The 17,476-nt window shown below is 43.3% G+C and overlaps 1 protein-coding gene across 15 annotated transcripts in view; it reads left to right on the plus strand.

The window, feature by feature from the left end:
• LOC139541407 (receptor-type tyrosine-protein phosphatase F-like) overlaps window positions 1–17,476 on the plus strand; it is a 450,116-nt gene that overhangs the window by 334,418 nt on the left and 98,222 nt on the right. For all 15 annotated transcript variants that reach the window (XM_071346023.1, XM_071346022.1, XM_071346027.1 and 12 more), the window contains one exon: window positions 8,240–8,433. In XM_071346023.1, the coding sequence (XP_071202124.1) occupies window positions 8,240–8,433 (194 nt within the window). The remainder of the gene's footprint in view (window positions 1–8,239; window positions 8,434–17,476) is intronic.

Genomic DNA, 17,476 nt, shown 5'->3' on the forward strand with positions numbered 1-17,476 from the left:
CCTAGCACTAAACCAGCCCTACTACTGTTATTACTACTGCTACTACTACTACTACTACTGCCACTACGGTTACTACTACTGCTACTGTTACTACTACTACTACTGCTACTTCTACTGTTACTACTACTGTTACCACAGCTGCCACTACTGTTACTACTACTGTTACTACTACTGTTACTACTACTGCTACCTCCACTGTTACTACTAATGTTACTACTACTGTTACTGCTACTGTTACTACTACTACTACTACTACTGTTACTTCTACTGTTACTACTACTGTTACCACAACTGCCACTACTGTTACCACAACTGCCACTACTGTTACTACTACTGTTACTACTACTACTTCTACTGTTACTACTACTGTTACTACTACTGTTACTACTACTACTACTGCTACCTCCACTGTTACTACTAATGTTACTACTACTGTTACTGCTACTGTTACTACTACTACTACTACTACTGTTACTGCTACTGTTACTGCTACTGTTACCACTACTGCCACTAATGTTACTACTACTGTTACTGCTACTGTTACTGCTACTATTACCACTACTGCCACTACTGTTACTACTACTACTGTTACTACTACTGTTACTGCTACTGTTACTGCTACTATTACCACTACTGCCACTACTGTTACTACTACTGTTACTACTACTGTTACTGCTACTGTTACTGCTACTATTACCACTACTGCCACTACTGTTACTACTACTGTTACTACTACTGTTACTGCTACTGTTACTGCTACAATTACCATTACTGCCACTATTGTTACTACTACTGTTACTACTAATGTTACTACTACTGTTACTACTACTGTTACTACTACTGTTACTACTACTGTTACTACTACTGTTACTGCTACTGTTACCACAACTGCCACTACTGTTACTACTACTGTTACTACTAATGTTACTACTACTGTTACTGCTACTGGTACCACTACTGCCACTACTGTTACTACTACTGTTACTGCTACTGTTACTGCTACTGTTACCACAACTGCCACTACTGTTACTGCTACTGTTACCACTACTGCCACTACTGTTACTACTACTGTTACTGCTACTGTTACTGCTACTACTACTGTTCCTACTACTGTTAATGCTACTACTACTGTTACTACTACTGTTACTGCTACTGTTACTGCTACTGTTACCACTACTGCCACTACTGTTACTACTACTGTTACTGCTACTGTTACCACTACTGCCACTACTGTTACTACTACTGTTACTGCTACTGTTACTGATACTGTTACTGCTACTGTTACCACTACTGCCACTACTGTTACTACTACTTTTACTGCTACTGTTACTGCTACTGTTACCACAACTGCCACTACTGTTACTGCTACTGTTACCACAGCTACCACTACTGTTACTACTACTGTTACTGCTACTGTTACTGCTACTGTTACCACTACTGCCACTACTGTTACTGCTACTGTTACCACTACTGCCACTACTGTTACTACTACTGTTACTGCTACTGTTACTGCTACCACAACTGCCACTACTGTTACTACTATGGTCACTACTACTGTTACTGTTACTACTACTGTTACTACTACTACTACTGCTACTTCTACTGTTACTACTACTGCCACTACCGTTACTACTACTGTTACTACTACTACTACTACTACTACTACTACTACTACTGCTTTTTCTACTGTTACTACTACAGTTACTACTGATGCGACTGTTACTACTACTGTTACTAATACTACTACTACTACTACTACTACTACTACTACTACTACTACTACTACTACTACTGCTCCTGCTGTTACTACTACAGATACTACTGCCGCTATTGTTACTACTATTGTTACTACTACTGTTACTGCTACTGGTACCACTACTGCCACTACTGTTACTACTACTGTTACTGCTACTGTTACTGCTACTGTTACCACAACTGCCACTACTGTTACTGCTACTGTTACCACTACTGCCACTACTGTTACTACTACTGTTACTGCTACTGTTACTGCTACTACTACTGTTCCTACTACTGTTAATGCTACTACTACTGTTACTACTACTGTTACTGCTACTGTTACTGCTACTGTTACCACTACTGCCACTACTGTTACTACTACTGTTACTGCTACTGTTACCACTACTGCCACTACTGTTACTACTACTGTTACTGCTACTGTTACTGATACTGTTACTGCTACTGTTACCACTACTGCCACTACTGTTACTACTACTTTTACTGCTACTGTTACTGCTACTGTTACCACAACTGCCACTACTGTTACTGCTACTGTTACCACAGCTACCACTACTGTTACTACTACTGTTACTGCTACTGTTACTGCTACTGTTACCACTACTGCCACTACTGTTACTGCTACTGTTACCACTACTGCCACTACTGTTACTACTACTGTTACTGCTACTGTTACTGCTACCACAACTGCCACTACTGTTACTACTATGGTCACTACTACTGTTACTGTTACTACTACTGTTACTACTACTACTACTGCTACTTCTACTGTTACTACTACTGCCACTACCGTTACTACTACTGTTACTACTACTACTACTACTACTACTACTACTACTACTGCTTTTTCTACTGTTACTACTACAGTTACTACTGATGCGACTGTTACTACTACTGTTACTAATACTACTACTACTACTACTACTACTACTACTACTACTACTACTACTACTACTACTACTGCTCCTGCTGTTACTACTACAGATACTACTGCCGCTATTGTTACTACTATTGTTACTACTACTGTTACTACTACTGCTACTTCTACTGTTACTACTACTGTTACCGCTACTGCCACGAATGTTACTACTACTGACACTACTGTTTTACACTACACTACTTCTACTGTTACTACTACTGTTACCGATACTGCCACTAATGTTACTACTACTGTTACTACGACTGTTACTACTACTGTTACTACTACTACTACTATTGCTACTTCTACTGGTACTACTACTGTTACCACTACTGACACTACTGTTACTACTGACACTACTGTTACTACTGACACTACTGCGTTCAACCCCTAGCCTTTACTACTACTTTCCCCAACGGCCTATCTCTGCCTCTCTCTGGCCAGGCAAGGCCCTCTTTCTCTGGCCACACTACTGACACTAACCCTGCACCGGGATTCTTCTACTACTACTACTCTTCTAATGCTACTACCTCCTGCTGCTCTACTCTTTCTAACGGCCTGTCTCTGCTTTTCATCCTGTTTCTGAGTGTGCTATCATTTCTCTAACCCGGCAGCGGGCTGGGCAGTCTGTGCTATCATTTCTCTAACCCGGCAGCGGGCTGGGCAGTCTGTGCTGTCATTTCTCTAACCCGGCAGCGGGCTGGGCAGTCTGTGCTGTCATTTCTCTAACCCGGCAGCGGGCTGGGCAGTATGTGCTGTCATTTCTCTAACCCGGCAGCGGGCTGGGCAGTATGTGCTGTCATTTCTCTAACCCGGCAGCGGGCTGGGCAGTATGTGCTGTCATTTCTCTAACCCGGCAGCGGGCTGGGCAGTCTGTGCTGTCATTTCTCTAACCCGGCAGCGGGCTGGGCAGTCTGTGCTGTCATTTCTCTAACCCGGCAGCGGGCTGGGCAGTCTGTGCTGTCTGGAGAGGAGCCTGAGTCTGACAAGCTCCATCTTCTCACATACTGTAGATAACAGTTTTGAGGTCTGGTCTGAGGCGCTGTGGCATGCAGAGTGGCTAAATGGGCTGTGCATGGTAGGCTAGCACAAAACGATGGTCAGCTCAACAAACGAGTGAGCTGTGTTAATTACTGACATTAATAAAATTGAACGCTCTGTGTGTTTATAAATGACGTCCTAAAATTGCAGCCTATTCCCTCTGGGTCTCTGGTCAAAAGTAGTTCACTAAATAGGGAATAGGGTGTCATTTCGGACGCATGCAGAGTATACCGCCTCATAGTGTCACAGCGGCACGGTCCAGCGCCTGTGGTCTCTAAGTCTTAAGACACTATTACAAAAAATCCTTGCAAGGGGTTCCATCTGTTTTGTCAAGACTCAATCCACCACATCGTAACCTTGAGAGCAATAGGCTATTTTCCTGAGCCACTGGAGAAAATCAAAGTATCAGCGGATAAGTCCAGGAGAGGCTTAAGACCTATGGGCAGCATAGTGTGCAGGGCTGTAGAGCCCATCCCTCTTCTTGTCCTCTACACCGTGTTTCTTCGTTCTCTAGCTGTTTGTCCGTCAGCACAGTGTGTACCGAAGCTTTTCCTAATGTCCTCTTTTTCTCCATCCGATAAACAGTTTTTCTGCTTCTTTCTCCAGCTGTCTGTGGTGACCACAACTAACAAATGAAGATGGCCTGTGCTCTTGACATCTTCCTGCATCCCTCTCTTCCCCTCTTTCCTTCTCTTCTCACCTTCCCTCTTTCCTGCCTCCCTCTTTTTCCCTTCCGTCTTAATTATGTTAGGCTTTTCCATTGTCTGGATTAATTGTCTGGATTAATTTGATTCCCAGGTGCCTTAATTGTGTTTGAATTGTCTGCGTCTATTATTCCGAGCATGAGACCTGTCTCAGGGATCGTAATGGCTATTTGGCTTCTCTCGCTATAGTATATTTCTATTCGTTCTTCTTTTTTTTGCACTCTGGGAGAAGCTGCTCTTTTCCAGATCTACAAACAGTACATCTGGTCAGAGAGCTACATGGACATATATAGCTGGTGTAGCAGAGTTTCTTCTCTTTATCTTACTATCTCTATCTTTCTCTCTCTCTCTCTTTCTCTCTCTCTTCCCTTCTCTGTTTTTCTTTATGTCTCACCGGGGCAGTTAGGGCTTTCATATAAAGACTAGAAACAGCCAATAATGCCTTCGCAAGAGACAAGCAGAAGCAAAGCATTGTTTTTAGTTAAGCACGATGTTCCTCTCCCACTCAATCACATCCAATAACCTTGACTGTGTCACCTCTCTCTGGCTCCCTCTCTCCTCATCTCCCTCTCTCTCATCCCTTTCTCTCTCTCCTTCTCTCCTTCTCTCTCTCTTTCTCCCTCTCTCTTTCCCTCTTTCTCCATCCCTCTATCTCCCTCTCTCTCTTTCACCCCCTCTCTCCATCTCACTCTCCCTCCCTCCCTCTCTCTCTCCATCTCTCTATCTCCCATCTCTTTCCCTCCCTCTTTCTCCCTCCCTCACTCTCTCTCTCGCTCTTGCTTAATTATCTCGATCTCTCTCTCACCCTCTGTCTCCCTCTTTCTCACTCTCTCCATCTCTTTCTCCCCCCCTCTCTCTGCTAAATGTTTTCTCTACACACCCACTGCATTTTTCCAACATCTGTCCATTTTCAGTGCAGCAGCATCCTCTGCCGTATCCCTCTGTGTCCTCTCTCTATCTCTCCTCCCTCTCTCTTTCCCTTCTCTTTCTCCCCCTCTCTCTCCACTTTCTCTCTCTCCCCTCTCTCCATTCACGCTCTCTGTCCCCTCTCTCTACCCTCTCTCTCTCACCTCTCCCTCTACCTTCTCTCTCTCTCTCTCTCTCTCTGTCTCTCCATCCTCGATCTCACTCTATCACCAATGATCCCCCCACCCCCACAGCACAGCGGCACCCACAGAGCTGCCTGCCTGATTCCCTGTCCAATCACAGTGAAGTCTCATTTGCTCTGACACTGTGGTTAGGGCGCGCTGGGCCTTGAAGGCTGGGCCTCTGGCTCACAATTCATTTGTTTTAATAAACTAAAATTAAGCCAATCTCTCAGCCTATAATTATTGAGATACATCTGTATATCCCTGATGGTGGGGTATATACAGTATAACGCTGGGCTGTCTCTCATGTCTGCTGTGTTGTGTGCTGGGAGCTGCAGTTGTCTGTCTGCCTTGTCTGTACACTCTTAAAAGTAAAGGTGCCTGGAAACACATTTTGGGTTGCCACACCGGCGGAACCTTTACAGCTGAAAAAGGTTCCTCAAGGAACCCCTCTGAAAAGGGTCTTCGAGGAACCCCTGTGTAAAGGTTCAAACCATGACCTTTTTCTGATGGGAGGGGTTACATTTGAAACCTTCTTAATAATATATTGTAGAGGTGGCAGCCTATCAGATGGAAGTTGTGGCTTTTTGGAGGCTTGACTTTCAGATAGTTGTTTTTGGTCACCTGTTAGCATAAATGTAATTCCTTTTCATCATGTTAAGTTTGTACTCCTCAAAGTAAAATATTCCTTGAATTTTTATGGACATTACATATTTGAATATAATATTAATAATCATAACATTTCTGATTACATACAGTAATAAAGTGGTAACTATTCCAATTCGAGGAACTCATACACCTCTGTGAACCTCATTGAAGCTACTAAGCTGTCAATGTTCAACCTTAACATGTGATGACAATACAACAGAACAAACGAACAGAAATTACTTTTACTCTTAACGGTGGCCAAAAAATAGATATCTTAAAGTCCCACCCCTACTAAGCCACGCCTCCACTCCGAACCCGTTGCGACATTGAACCATTAAAGGTTTCTCCAAGAACCTCTCAACTAACCAAAGGTGCAAATATGAACCATTGACAAGCAATGGTTATTTGAGGAACTCCAGGGGTTCCATGTCCTCTGCCACACTGGGATAAGGGGCCCCCAACTGACTAGGACTATACATTCCCGTTCTCTTTGAGATCTTTATTAAATGACCAGCTGAATAGCTTTCCCACTGCCCTGAGCTGACAAGCACATTATATGAGCTTGATTGCCTTCACACAGTGGGATTCTGGAAAAAGTGCATTAGCAACTTCAGCCAAGTGGCATGAGTAGAGGGTACTTTCTAGAAACAAGAGAACCTGGCATGAACCCACTCCATCTCTGCAACGAGGTTTCCATGGAGACTCCATGGGAGGGAGTGGGAGTTCTTTCTCTGATGAGAATCAGACAGCCAGGGAGCGATGGCGAAAGAGAGAGGGGTGGGGTGGGGGGGCAGAAGGAGGGAGAGGCTGAGAGATGGAGAGAGGGAAAGGGAGGGAGACATGAGGAAAGAGATACAGAGAGAGAGATGGATGGGAGAAAGACAATCGCTGCTGGCCGCAGTTTGAGTCCAACAGCCCAGTCCATCTGTAACATCCCCAACACTGAAATATGATAGTCTTTGTTGTTTTAAAACAATAGGGTCCATTGTGACATCGCTTTTGGTTCAGTTTGAAACCAGCAAGTACAAATTAAACCCAGCAGTTCTTTGGATTGTAATCTTTGAAGACCAAACCTCAAAGACTTCAACAGCGTTGTGTGTACAGTATGTGAGTGTATACGTGCTGGGCTTCTCTGCTTATGTACCTCTTCCATTTTACACAGGCCTGGTATGCATTGTAAATGGCACTCTATTGCCTACATAGTAGACTACTTTTGACACGTAGTGAACTATATAGGGAATAGGGTGTGATTTGGGATGCAGACCTGGGCTTTGTGTTTATCTGTTAATACAACAGCCATATTGACTTTTCCTCTTCTGAAGGTCAGTATAGGCAGCAGGATTCTGCAGGATTCTGGAAGCTTGCAGATGTATTATGAGGTTAAATGGTTTCAATTAGCAGAGCTGCTGTGCGTAGTGCTGACTGGCAGATACTGAGCCTTTTCTCTCCGTTGCGTGGTGTTGTGTTGCGTAGACTACCTCACTAACAATCTGCTTATATCTGTACATTGATCTCTTAATACAGGCCTTTATAACCTGTACCACTTAACTTCCTTCTTCTCCTTCTTACTCTCTGCTGCTTCCTATTGGCTATCATTACCAAGCCACGCTATATCCTCTCATTTTTATTGAAGTCATATTTGTATTCATGTAAAGTTTCCCCTTGTAGCTGACCATGCATCCTGGAGGGGCTTGTAATAAGCTTGTTTCAATAGCAGCTCTGCTCTTCCTCTGCCAGGAAACATAAAGTTTGGCCACTCAACCCAGCAGTCAACGTCCCCCCTAAGGGACCACATGAGACACTTTGATCGATCTAACCTTCAAAAGTAGCTCAGCTGCGGATGAAGCTTCGATGCCATTCTGATAGAGATCCAGCTAGCTATAGAGCACTGCGTTTGGAACAGGCTTGGTTGGTCGTCTTCTATGATTCTATGGGTGCATCTAAAAGAGGATGCCATTTCGGGCGCAGACCCTGTCTGTAAGGTTTTAAGCCTAGCTGTATCCCTCAGTCAGAATTGAAGCTCAACTTTTTACCTAACCTCAATTGTTACCTAAACTCTGTTACCTATTAACCTCTCTCCCCAGTGCCTGGAGCTCCTCCCAGGAAGGTGGAGGCGGATGTCCTGAACTCCACAGCTCTGAGGGTGACGTGGAAGCCCCCCCTCCAGGTGAAGCAGCATGGCCAGATCAGAGGGTACCAGGTGGTCTACTCGCGACTGGAGAACGGAGAGCCACGAGGCCAGCCCAACATCATGGATGTCTCCCTACCTGAGGCACAGGTACTGTCCCACTGCCACTCAGCTCGCTCAGTCCTACACATACTACCCGAGGCACAGGTACTGTCTGTTGCAACTACTGGACCAACTCACTCAGTACCACACATAATGTACTGTAAATCCCAATCTCCCTCACCTTCATCTCCCTCTCCAATGTCCCAGTCAAACCTTGGTACAAATGGTATTTGCAATATTTCTAATACTTTAACTGCAAACCAATGAATACTTAATCTGTGCTTGATTGAGCTAGCCTGCCCATTTGGTACTCCAGGAAGGCTCAAGCAAACGCTCAAAGAACCCAGGTCTCTCAAACTTTCAAAGATTCACCTCACACAGTTTTCTGTCACTCGGAATGGAGACCTGGAGGAGATGGATTTTGCTCAGTAATAACTGTTACTCTCTGTCAGTGGCAGAGAATGGTAATCAATCACTATGATTAGTTCATTACTCCTCTTAACATGATTGAAAAGGTCCTGTTTATGTCCTGTGTGTATGTGCCTTTAAAAACCACAGTGAACAAATCCTCCCATTTTCTCCAGGCAGGGATGAAAATACCATAATAACTGTTTTCAGTCTCTAGCTATGCTGCTGATGAAAATGTATTGGGTGATTTTGTATTTAGATATGAATTTGGGGTTGCCTGCCTTTTATGTAATTGAGAATGTAAATTCACTGCCTTGTTATTCCAGGAAAAGGTTATTTTATATTATTGCTTGGGTTTTTCACCATCTTGTTGTAGTAATCGTAAATTAAGAATATAAACTGCATAAACATAATCCTGATAAGGAATGCACACACACGCACGCACGCACACACACACACACACATACACACACACACTACCGTTCAAAAGTTTGGGGTCACTTAGAAATGTCCTCATTTTTTGTCCATTAAAATATCATCAAATTGATCAGAAATACAGTGTAGACATTGTTAATGTTGTAAATGACTACTGGAAATGGCAGATTTTTTATGGAATATCTACAGAGGCCCATTATCAGCAACCATCACTCCTGTGTTTCAATGGCACGTTGTGTTAGCTAATCAAAGTTTATCATTTTAAAAGGCTTATTGATCATTAGAAAACCTTTTTGCAATTATGTTAGCACAGCTGGCCTTCTTTAGACTAGTTGAGTATCTGGAGCATCAGCATTTGTGGGTTCGATTGCAGGCTCAAAATGACTAGTTTGAGAAACAGATGCCTCACAAGTCCTCAACTGGCAGCTTCATGAAATAGTACCCACAAAACACCAGTCTCAACGTCAACAGTGAAGAGGCGACTCCGGGATGCAGAGTTGCAAGGAAAGATATATCTCAGACTGGCCAATAAAAATAAAAAATTAAGATGGGCAAAAGAACACAGACACTGGACAGAGGAACTCTGCCTAGAAGGCCAGCATCCCGGAGTCACCTCTTCACTGTTGATGTTGAGACTGGTGTTTTGTGGGTACTATTTAATGAAGTTGCCAGTTGAGGACTTGTGAGGCGTCTGTTTCTCAAACTAGATATTCTAATGTACTTGTCCTTATGCTCAGTTGTGATGGGTGCATCTAAAACTCCTCTTTATATTCTGGTTAGAGCCAGTTTGCGCTTTTCTGTGAAGGGAGTAGTACACAGCGTTGTACGAGTTCTTCAGTTTCTTGGCAATTTTTCATATGGAATAGCCTTCATTTCTCAGAACAAGAATAGACTGACGAGTTTCAGAAGAAAGTTCTTTGTTTCTGGCCATTTTGAGCATGCAATCGAACCCACAAATTCTTATGCTCCAGATACTCAACTAGTCTAAAGAAGGCCAGTTTTATTGCTTCTTTAATGAGCACAACAGTTTTCAGTTGTGCTAACATAATTGCAAAAGGGTTTTCTAATGATCAATTAGCCTTTTAAAATTATAAACTTGGATTAGCTAACATAAAAAGCGACAAAAACAACAACACGGAGTTACACATAAACAAACGTACAGTCAATAACACAAAAAAATAAGAAAAACAATAGGAACATTTGGAACACAGGAGTGATGGTTGCTGATAATGGGCCTCTGTACGTCTATGTAGATATTCCATTTTAAAAATCTGCAGTTTCCAGCTACAATAGTCATTTACAACATTAACAATGATGTCTACACTGTATTTCTGATCAATTTGATGTTATTTTAATGGACAAAAAAATAGTTTTTGTTTCAAAAACATGGACATTTCTAAGTGACCCCAAACTTTTGAACGGTAGTGTACATACAAACTCTCTGGTTCTCTCTCTCTCTAGTTGTAATATACTGTAGGAAGATCTCTAGTCGTTTTATAATGTTGTAGTTTTCCGTGTGAGGTACGGTAGGGAGAGGGTGTAGGTACAAGGTGTTCTCCTGGTATTAGCTTGTGGGAGCATGCCTTCCTTCTCTCTGAAGCACACAGTGTCAAACCCTCTTCCAGCTTCTCAGCTTATCAGTGGTAGCACGCCATGCCATTCTCCTCAGATAGCTGCAGGCAAGCCTAGCTGACACGGTAGGTATGGAGGTGTGATGAGATGTTCAGCGAGACAATTCACTAGACAACATGTCTGATTCTGCTGCTGTTTTACAGCGGTTCGCTCAGGCAAATCTACTGTATTATCCACATCACTGGCATTGGTATTGCTGTGCTGTGAATGTGGGATACTCTGCTTGTGCACCTTAAATCTGCAGTGTGCGATTCGTACGTGGCACGACAGCTGGTCTGTTGTTTTTCTAATTGCAGACTGACCCTTTAAACACTTTTGTTTAGTTAAAAAGTTGTACCATACAGTATATAATACAAATAATTGGTATAGCCGGGTCAAGCAGACTGTCCACTGTGCTCATGTTTCTTTTTACTTCATTGTGAAACAGAACGTGAGCTATCGCGACATCAGACTGGTTCCAACAGACTGCTGTTGACCAACCATTTTCCTGTTCCTTGCTATCAGACAGCCACCTAAAGACTACTTCTCAAATCTCTGTTCCTTGATGGCTGCTTCATCTGGTCTCTGTGATGCACCACTCCTTCGACACACACACACACACACACACACACACACACACACACACACACACACACACACACACACACACACACACACACACACACACACACACACACACACACACACACACACACACACACACACACACTGCACCACTCCTTGGCCAAGCTGAAAAGTCATGTATACTTATCATGTGATGTGAGGCCGATCGTTCCGGTCATTTCACATTGTTTTTCTCTCTCCCAGAGATGTCTCACCTCTGATTTCCTTCATGAGGTGCATTCCTGTCTTATCTGGGCAAGAAGCAGGGCTTGATAAAGGCCTCTGCCTCTTCATCCCCCTACCACATTTATGACTCACAGATACAGGCAATGACACACACACAGGAGCGAACACGCGAGCACACACATGGACTTGCACACACATGGACTTGCACACACATGGACTTGCACACACATGGACTTGCACACACATGGACGTGCACACACATGGACGTGCACACACATGGACTTGCACACACATGGACTTGCACACACATGGACTTGCACACACATGGACGTGCACACACATGGACTTGCACACACATGGACTTGCACACACATGGACTTGCACACACATGGACTTGCACACACATGGACTTGATAGTGATGAAAGTGACTTGACTCTACACGTATAGTAGGGGAGAGTGGGGTAAGTTGAGCCAAAGGAATAAGTTGAGCCATCCTTGTTTTTAGGAAACCATACACAAAATGAATAATTTGACCAAATATTTAAGAAGAGGTCATAATTTCATGGAGTGTGTGAAGGAAGAAACCACATGGAAAAGTGGTAAGCAAGTTAGGTCCAAAAAGCTGATTTTCACCAAGTCAAATAAATGTATTGTCTTAGTGTCACGCCCTGGCCATAGAGAGGTTTTATTCTCTATTTTGGTTAGGCCAGGGTGTGACTAGGGTGGGCATTCTAGTTTCTTTATTTCTATGTTTTCTATTTCTTTGTGTTTGGCCGGGTGTGGTTCTCAATCAGAGGCAGCTGTCTATCGTTGTCTCTGATTGAGAACCATACTTAGGTAGCTCTTTTTTCCACCTGTGTTTGTGGGAAGTTAACTTTGTTTGATGGCACATAGCCTTAAGCTTCACGGTTTGTTTTGGTATTGTTTATTGTTTTGATGGCGACATCGACTATAAAAAGTATGTACGCTCACCACGCTGCACCTTGGTCCTCTCCTTTAAACAGCCGTGACACTTAGAGGTTTCGTGATGCTTGTATCTATCCCAAAGTAGATATTTTTAAGATTGTTTTATACATCAGTTGGGATCTATTTAAGCTACAGTAATATTATGAGGTCCTAAACCTTGCATGAAAGTGCATCCTTGTAGCTGTGTGAGCTAATATAGTCAAAATGTTTGTCTAGGGGTAATTTGAGCGAATTGAAGTGTTTTCTTCCCAGGCATAATGAAAGGCCTTTTCGCTGGGATATGAGGTAACAACAGGATCTGGCCTATGTTAAAAGTGTTTAAAAAGTACAAAGTGTCTGTTACTGTAGGTGTTAAGTGTCAAAAGATGCTTAACATTATGAAAAGACAACAGATTGTGATTGTGTTGAATTGTGTTTGGGGAATAAAGATATTCATGGTTTTAAAATGGTAGTGGTAATATTTATTCAGTACAGAAATGTGTAGGCGGCTTAACTTACCCTGTCCTGGCCTCAATTTACCCCATACCCAGTGTACGTTGTGCCAAGAGACCACTTTTTATGGATAAGCTATGTTCTCAAAACTGCAATGTTTACATGAATTCTGATTATTTCCAGGGATACACATCCTGAAATATATGTAGATTTCTTTGTTAGAAACAATACTATATTTCCCTTGACGGAGTAATGACTCAACTTACCCCACTCTCCCCTGTGAAGCAACACACACACGCATGCAGACAGACACACAGACACACACACACACTCCTCTCACAACTCAGACTGACCATCACACAAATTGATCGCTGATTTTGGAGAGTTTTTCCTCCTACTTTTATTCATAGATATTGGTCCGTTTTTATTTGTAATGTTTCTTATTAAATGTCTCTTGCCAAACCAGTGGAGTGTTTTCCTATTAGAATCAATAAATAGTCTGCAGTAGTTTCCTTAGTCCCCTGCATTGGAATGCCACACAGACCTAAAAGGACGGGATTCCCAAACCTTCCATAACAAAGCCATCACCTACGGAAAATGAACCTGAAGAAGAGCCCCCTAAGCAAGCTGGTCCCGGGGGTCTGTTCACAAACACAAACAGACCCCACAGAGCCCATGGGCTGTTGCTCTGATCTGCTATATACACAGACTAACAGACCCCACAGAGCCCACGGGCTGTTGCTCTGATCTGCTATATACACAGACTAACAGACCCCACAGAGCCCACAGGCTGTTGCTCTGATCTGCTATATACACAGACTAACAGACCCCACAGAGCCCACGGACTGTTGCTCTGATCTGCTATATACACAGACTAACAGACCCCACAGAGCCCACGGGCTGTTGCTCTGATCTGCTATACACACACACACTAACAGACCCCACAGAGCCCATTGGCTGTTGCTCTGATCTGCTATACACACACACTAACAGACCCCACAGAGCCCCATGGGCTGTTGCTTGATTTTCTATACATACAGTACATATGGCCTGATTTGGTAGGGAGGAGGAGGAGGAGGAGGAGGAGGAAGGAGTAAAATAAGGGTAATTAAATAATACTTGGAGGATGAGGATCCATCTATATTAGGTTGTGTGTAGTTGGGTCTCTGTTGTATATGCATCACACACACACACACACACACACACACACACACACACACACACACACACACACACACACACACACACACACACACACACACACACACACACACACACACACACACACACACACACACACACACACACACACACACACACACATTGTCAGATCAGTTGGATCTCTCTCGGTCGGTCGTATATACATCACACTCTTCTCTGTGATGGATGGATTCCGTCCCTGGTGCGGTGCTGAATCACTTTCATTGGGCTGTTTTGCCAGGCTCAGGTCTTAATGCCAGAGCAGAGCTCCCCAGTCCACCGCGGCCGGCTGTGCCCGTGTTTATGGCACCCACGTCCTTGTCAGCCCCATGAAAAACAGTCTCTCTGGCTCCTGCTACTGATGAAGCCTGGGAACTAAATCTGTTTGAAAGAGGCCATCACCATTCCCCTCGGTCGCTTATACAACGTTACACACCCAAGGACAGAGATTGGTCACTTTTGTTAAGATGTATTTCACTTGCTTTGGCAATGTAAACATGCGTTTCCCATGCCAATAAAGCCCTTTGAATTGAATTGAAATGAGCTTGTTGCAGAGAAACATTAGCAAAACTATAAGCTGTGATCACTATAGACATAGAGAGAGAGAACAGCATTTCAGTGAGAGAGAAACTAACACATTAGCTAGACTGTAAGCTGTCATCACTATAGGCTTAGTAGTGTGTTGTTTTTCAGTTGAAGGAAGCTTTAAAATTCCCCTAGTCGTTTTACTGTGGCTGTGGGTCATCTCTTTAGAACAGCAGGCAAGCTTGGATTACTGCTCTCTTTGTCATGCTTATGACAAAAGCCTTAATGACAGAGTAAATTCCACCATATCAAATGATTGGCCGTGGAGGTTAGAGACTCTATGGAACATAAAGGTTTAATTGCCTGCCAACTCCCTGCCCAGTGCTTTACGACGCCTTTACCATTCATGTTTATACCTGACTCCCCTCTCTCTCCTTCTCTCTTTCTCCTTTCACTTCAATTCAAAGGGCTTTATTGGCATGGGAAAAATATTGCCAAAGCAAGTGAAATAGATAATAAACAAAAGTGAAATAAACAATCAAAAATGAACTGGAAACATTACACTCACAAAAGTTTCAAAGGAATATAGACATTTCAAATGTCATATTATGGCTATGTACAGTGTTGGAACAAGGCAAAATAAATATGCAGAAATATGGGTTGTATTTACAATGATGTTTGTTCTTCACTGGTTGTCCTTTTCTTGTGGCAACAGGTCATATATCTTGCTGCTGTGATGGCACACTGTCGTATTTTACCCAATAGATATATATGGGAGTTTATCAAAGTTGGACTTATTTTCAAATTCTTTGTGGATCTGTGTAATCTGAGGGAAATATGTGTCTCTAATATGGTCATACATTTGGCAGGTGGTTAGGAAGTGCAGCTCAGTTTCCACCTCATTTTGTGGTAGTGTGCACATAGCCTGTCTTCTCTTGAGAGCCATGTCTGCCTACGGAGGCCTTTCTCAATAGCAAGGCTATGCTCACTGAGTCTGTACATAGTCAAAGCCTTCCTTAAATTTGGGTCAGTCACAGTGGTCAGGTATTCTGCCACTGTGTACTCTCTGTTTAGTCCCAAATAGCATTCCAGTTTGCTCTGTTTTTTGGTAAATTATTTCCAATGTGTTAAGTAATTCTCTTTTTGTTTTCTCATTATTTGGTTGGATCTAATTGTGCTGCTGTCCTGGGACTCTGTGGGGTGTGTTTGTGTTTGTGAACAGAGCCCCAGGACCAGCTTGCTTAGGGGACTCTTCTCCAGGTTCATCTCTCTGTAGGTGATGGCTTTGTTATGGAAGGTCTGGGAATCTGTTCCTTTTAGGTGGTTGTAGAATTTAATAGAAAGCCCTTATTGCCTTGTCTCTCAGATCATTCACAGCTTTGTGGAAGTTACCGGTGATGCTGATGTTTAGGCCGAGGTATGTATCGGTTTTATTGTGCTCTAGGTCAAGGGTGTCTAGATGGAATTTGTATTTGTATTTGTGGTCTTGGCAACTGGACCTTTTTTGGAACACAATTATTTTTGTCTCACTGAGATTTACTGTCAGGGCCCAGGTCTGACAGAATCTGTGCAGAAGATCTAGGTGCTGCTGTAGGCCCTCCTTGGTTGGGGACAGAAGCACCAGATCATCAGCAAACAGTAGACATTTGACTTCAGATTCTAGTAAGGTGAGACAGGGTGCTGCAGCAGACTGCCCTCACCAATTCCTTGACTTATATGTTGAAAAGGGTGGTGCTTAAGCTGCATCCCTGTCTCAGCCCACGGCCCTGAGGAAAGAAATGTGTGTGTTTTTTGCCAATATTAACTGCACACTTGTTGTTTGTGATTTTATATTGTCGTATGTTTTTCCCCCAACACCACTCTCCATCAATTTGTATAGCAGACCCTCATGCCAAATTGAGTCAAATGCTTTTTTTGAAATCAACAAAGCATGAGAAGACTTTGCCTTTGTTTTGGTTTGTTTGTCAATTCAGATGTGCAGGGTGAATACGTTTTCTGTCGTACAATAATTTGGTAAAAAGACAATTTGACATTTGCTCAGTACACTGTTTTCACTGTGGAAATGTACGAGTCTGCTGTTAATGATAATGCAGAGGATTTTCCCAAGGTTGCTCTTAACCCATATCCCACAGTATATCCCACAGTTTTGTGGATTGGGGTGATCAGTCCTTGGTTCAAAATATTGGGGAAGATGCCAGAGCTGAAGATGATGTTAAAGTGTGTAAGTATAGCCAATTGGAATTCGTGGTTTGTATTTTTTTTTATGTAATTGGAGAATCCAGCGGGTTCTGGTAGTTTCCCCTCTTTCTCTCTCTCTGTCTCTCTCTGTCTCTCTCTCTCTCTCTCTCTCTCTCTCTCTCTCTCTCTCTCTCTCTCTCTCTCTCTCTCTCTCTCTCTCTCACTCACTCACTCACTCACACTCACTCACTCACTCACACTCACCTACACTCACTCACACTCACTCACTCACACTCACTCACACTCTCTCACTTGCACGCACACAAACACACACACACACACACACACACACACACACACGCACGCACGCACGCACGCACGCACGCACGCACGCACGCACGCACGCACGCACGCACGCACACGCACACACGCACACACACACTCTCTGTCTCTATCTCCCTCTCTTTGTCTGTCTTCCCTCTCTCGTTCTCTATCTTCTCTCTCTCTCTCTCTCTTTCTCTCTTT

Source organism: Salvelinus alpinus, chromosome 16 (assembly GCF_045679555.1).
Source record: "Salvelinus alpinus chromosome 16, SLU_Salpinus.1, whole genome shotgun sequence".
NCBI classification, from domain to species: domain Eukaryota; kingdom Metazoa; phylum Chordata; class Actinopteri; order Salmoniformes; family Salmonidae; genus Salvelinus; species Salvelinus alpinus.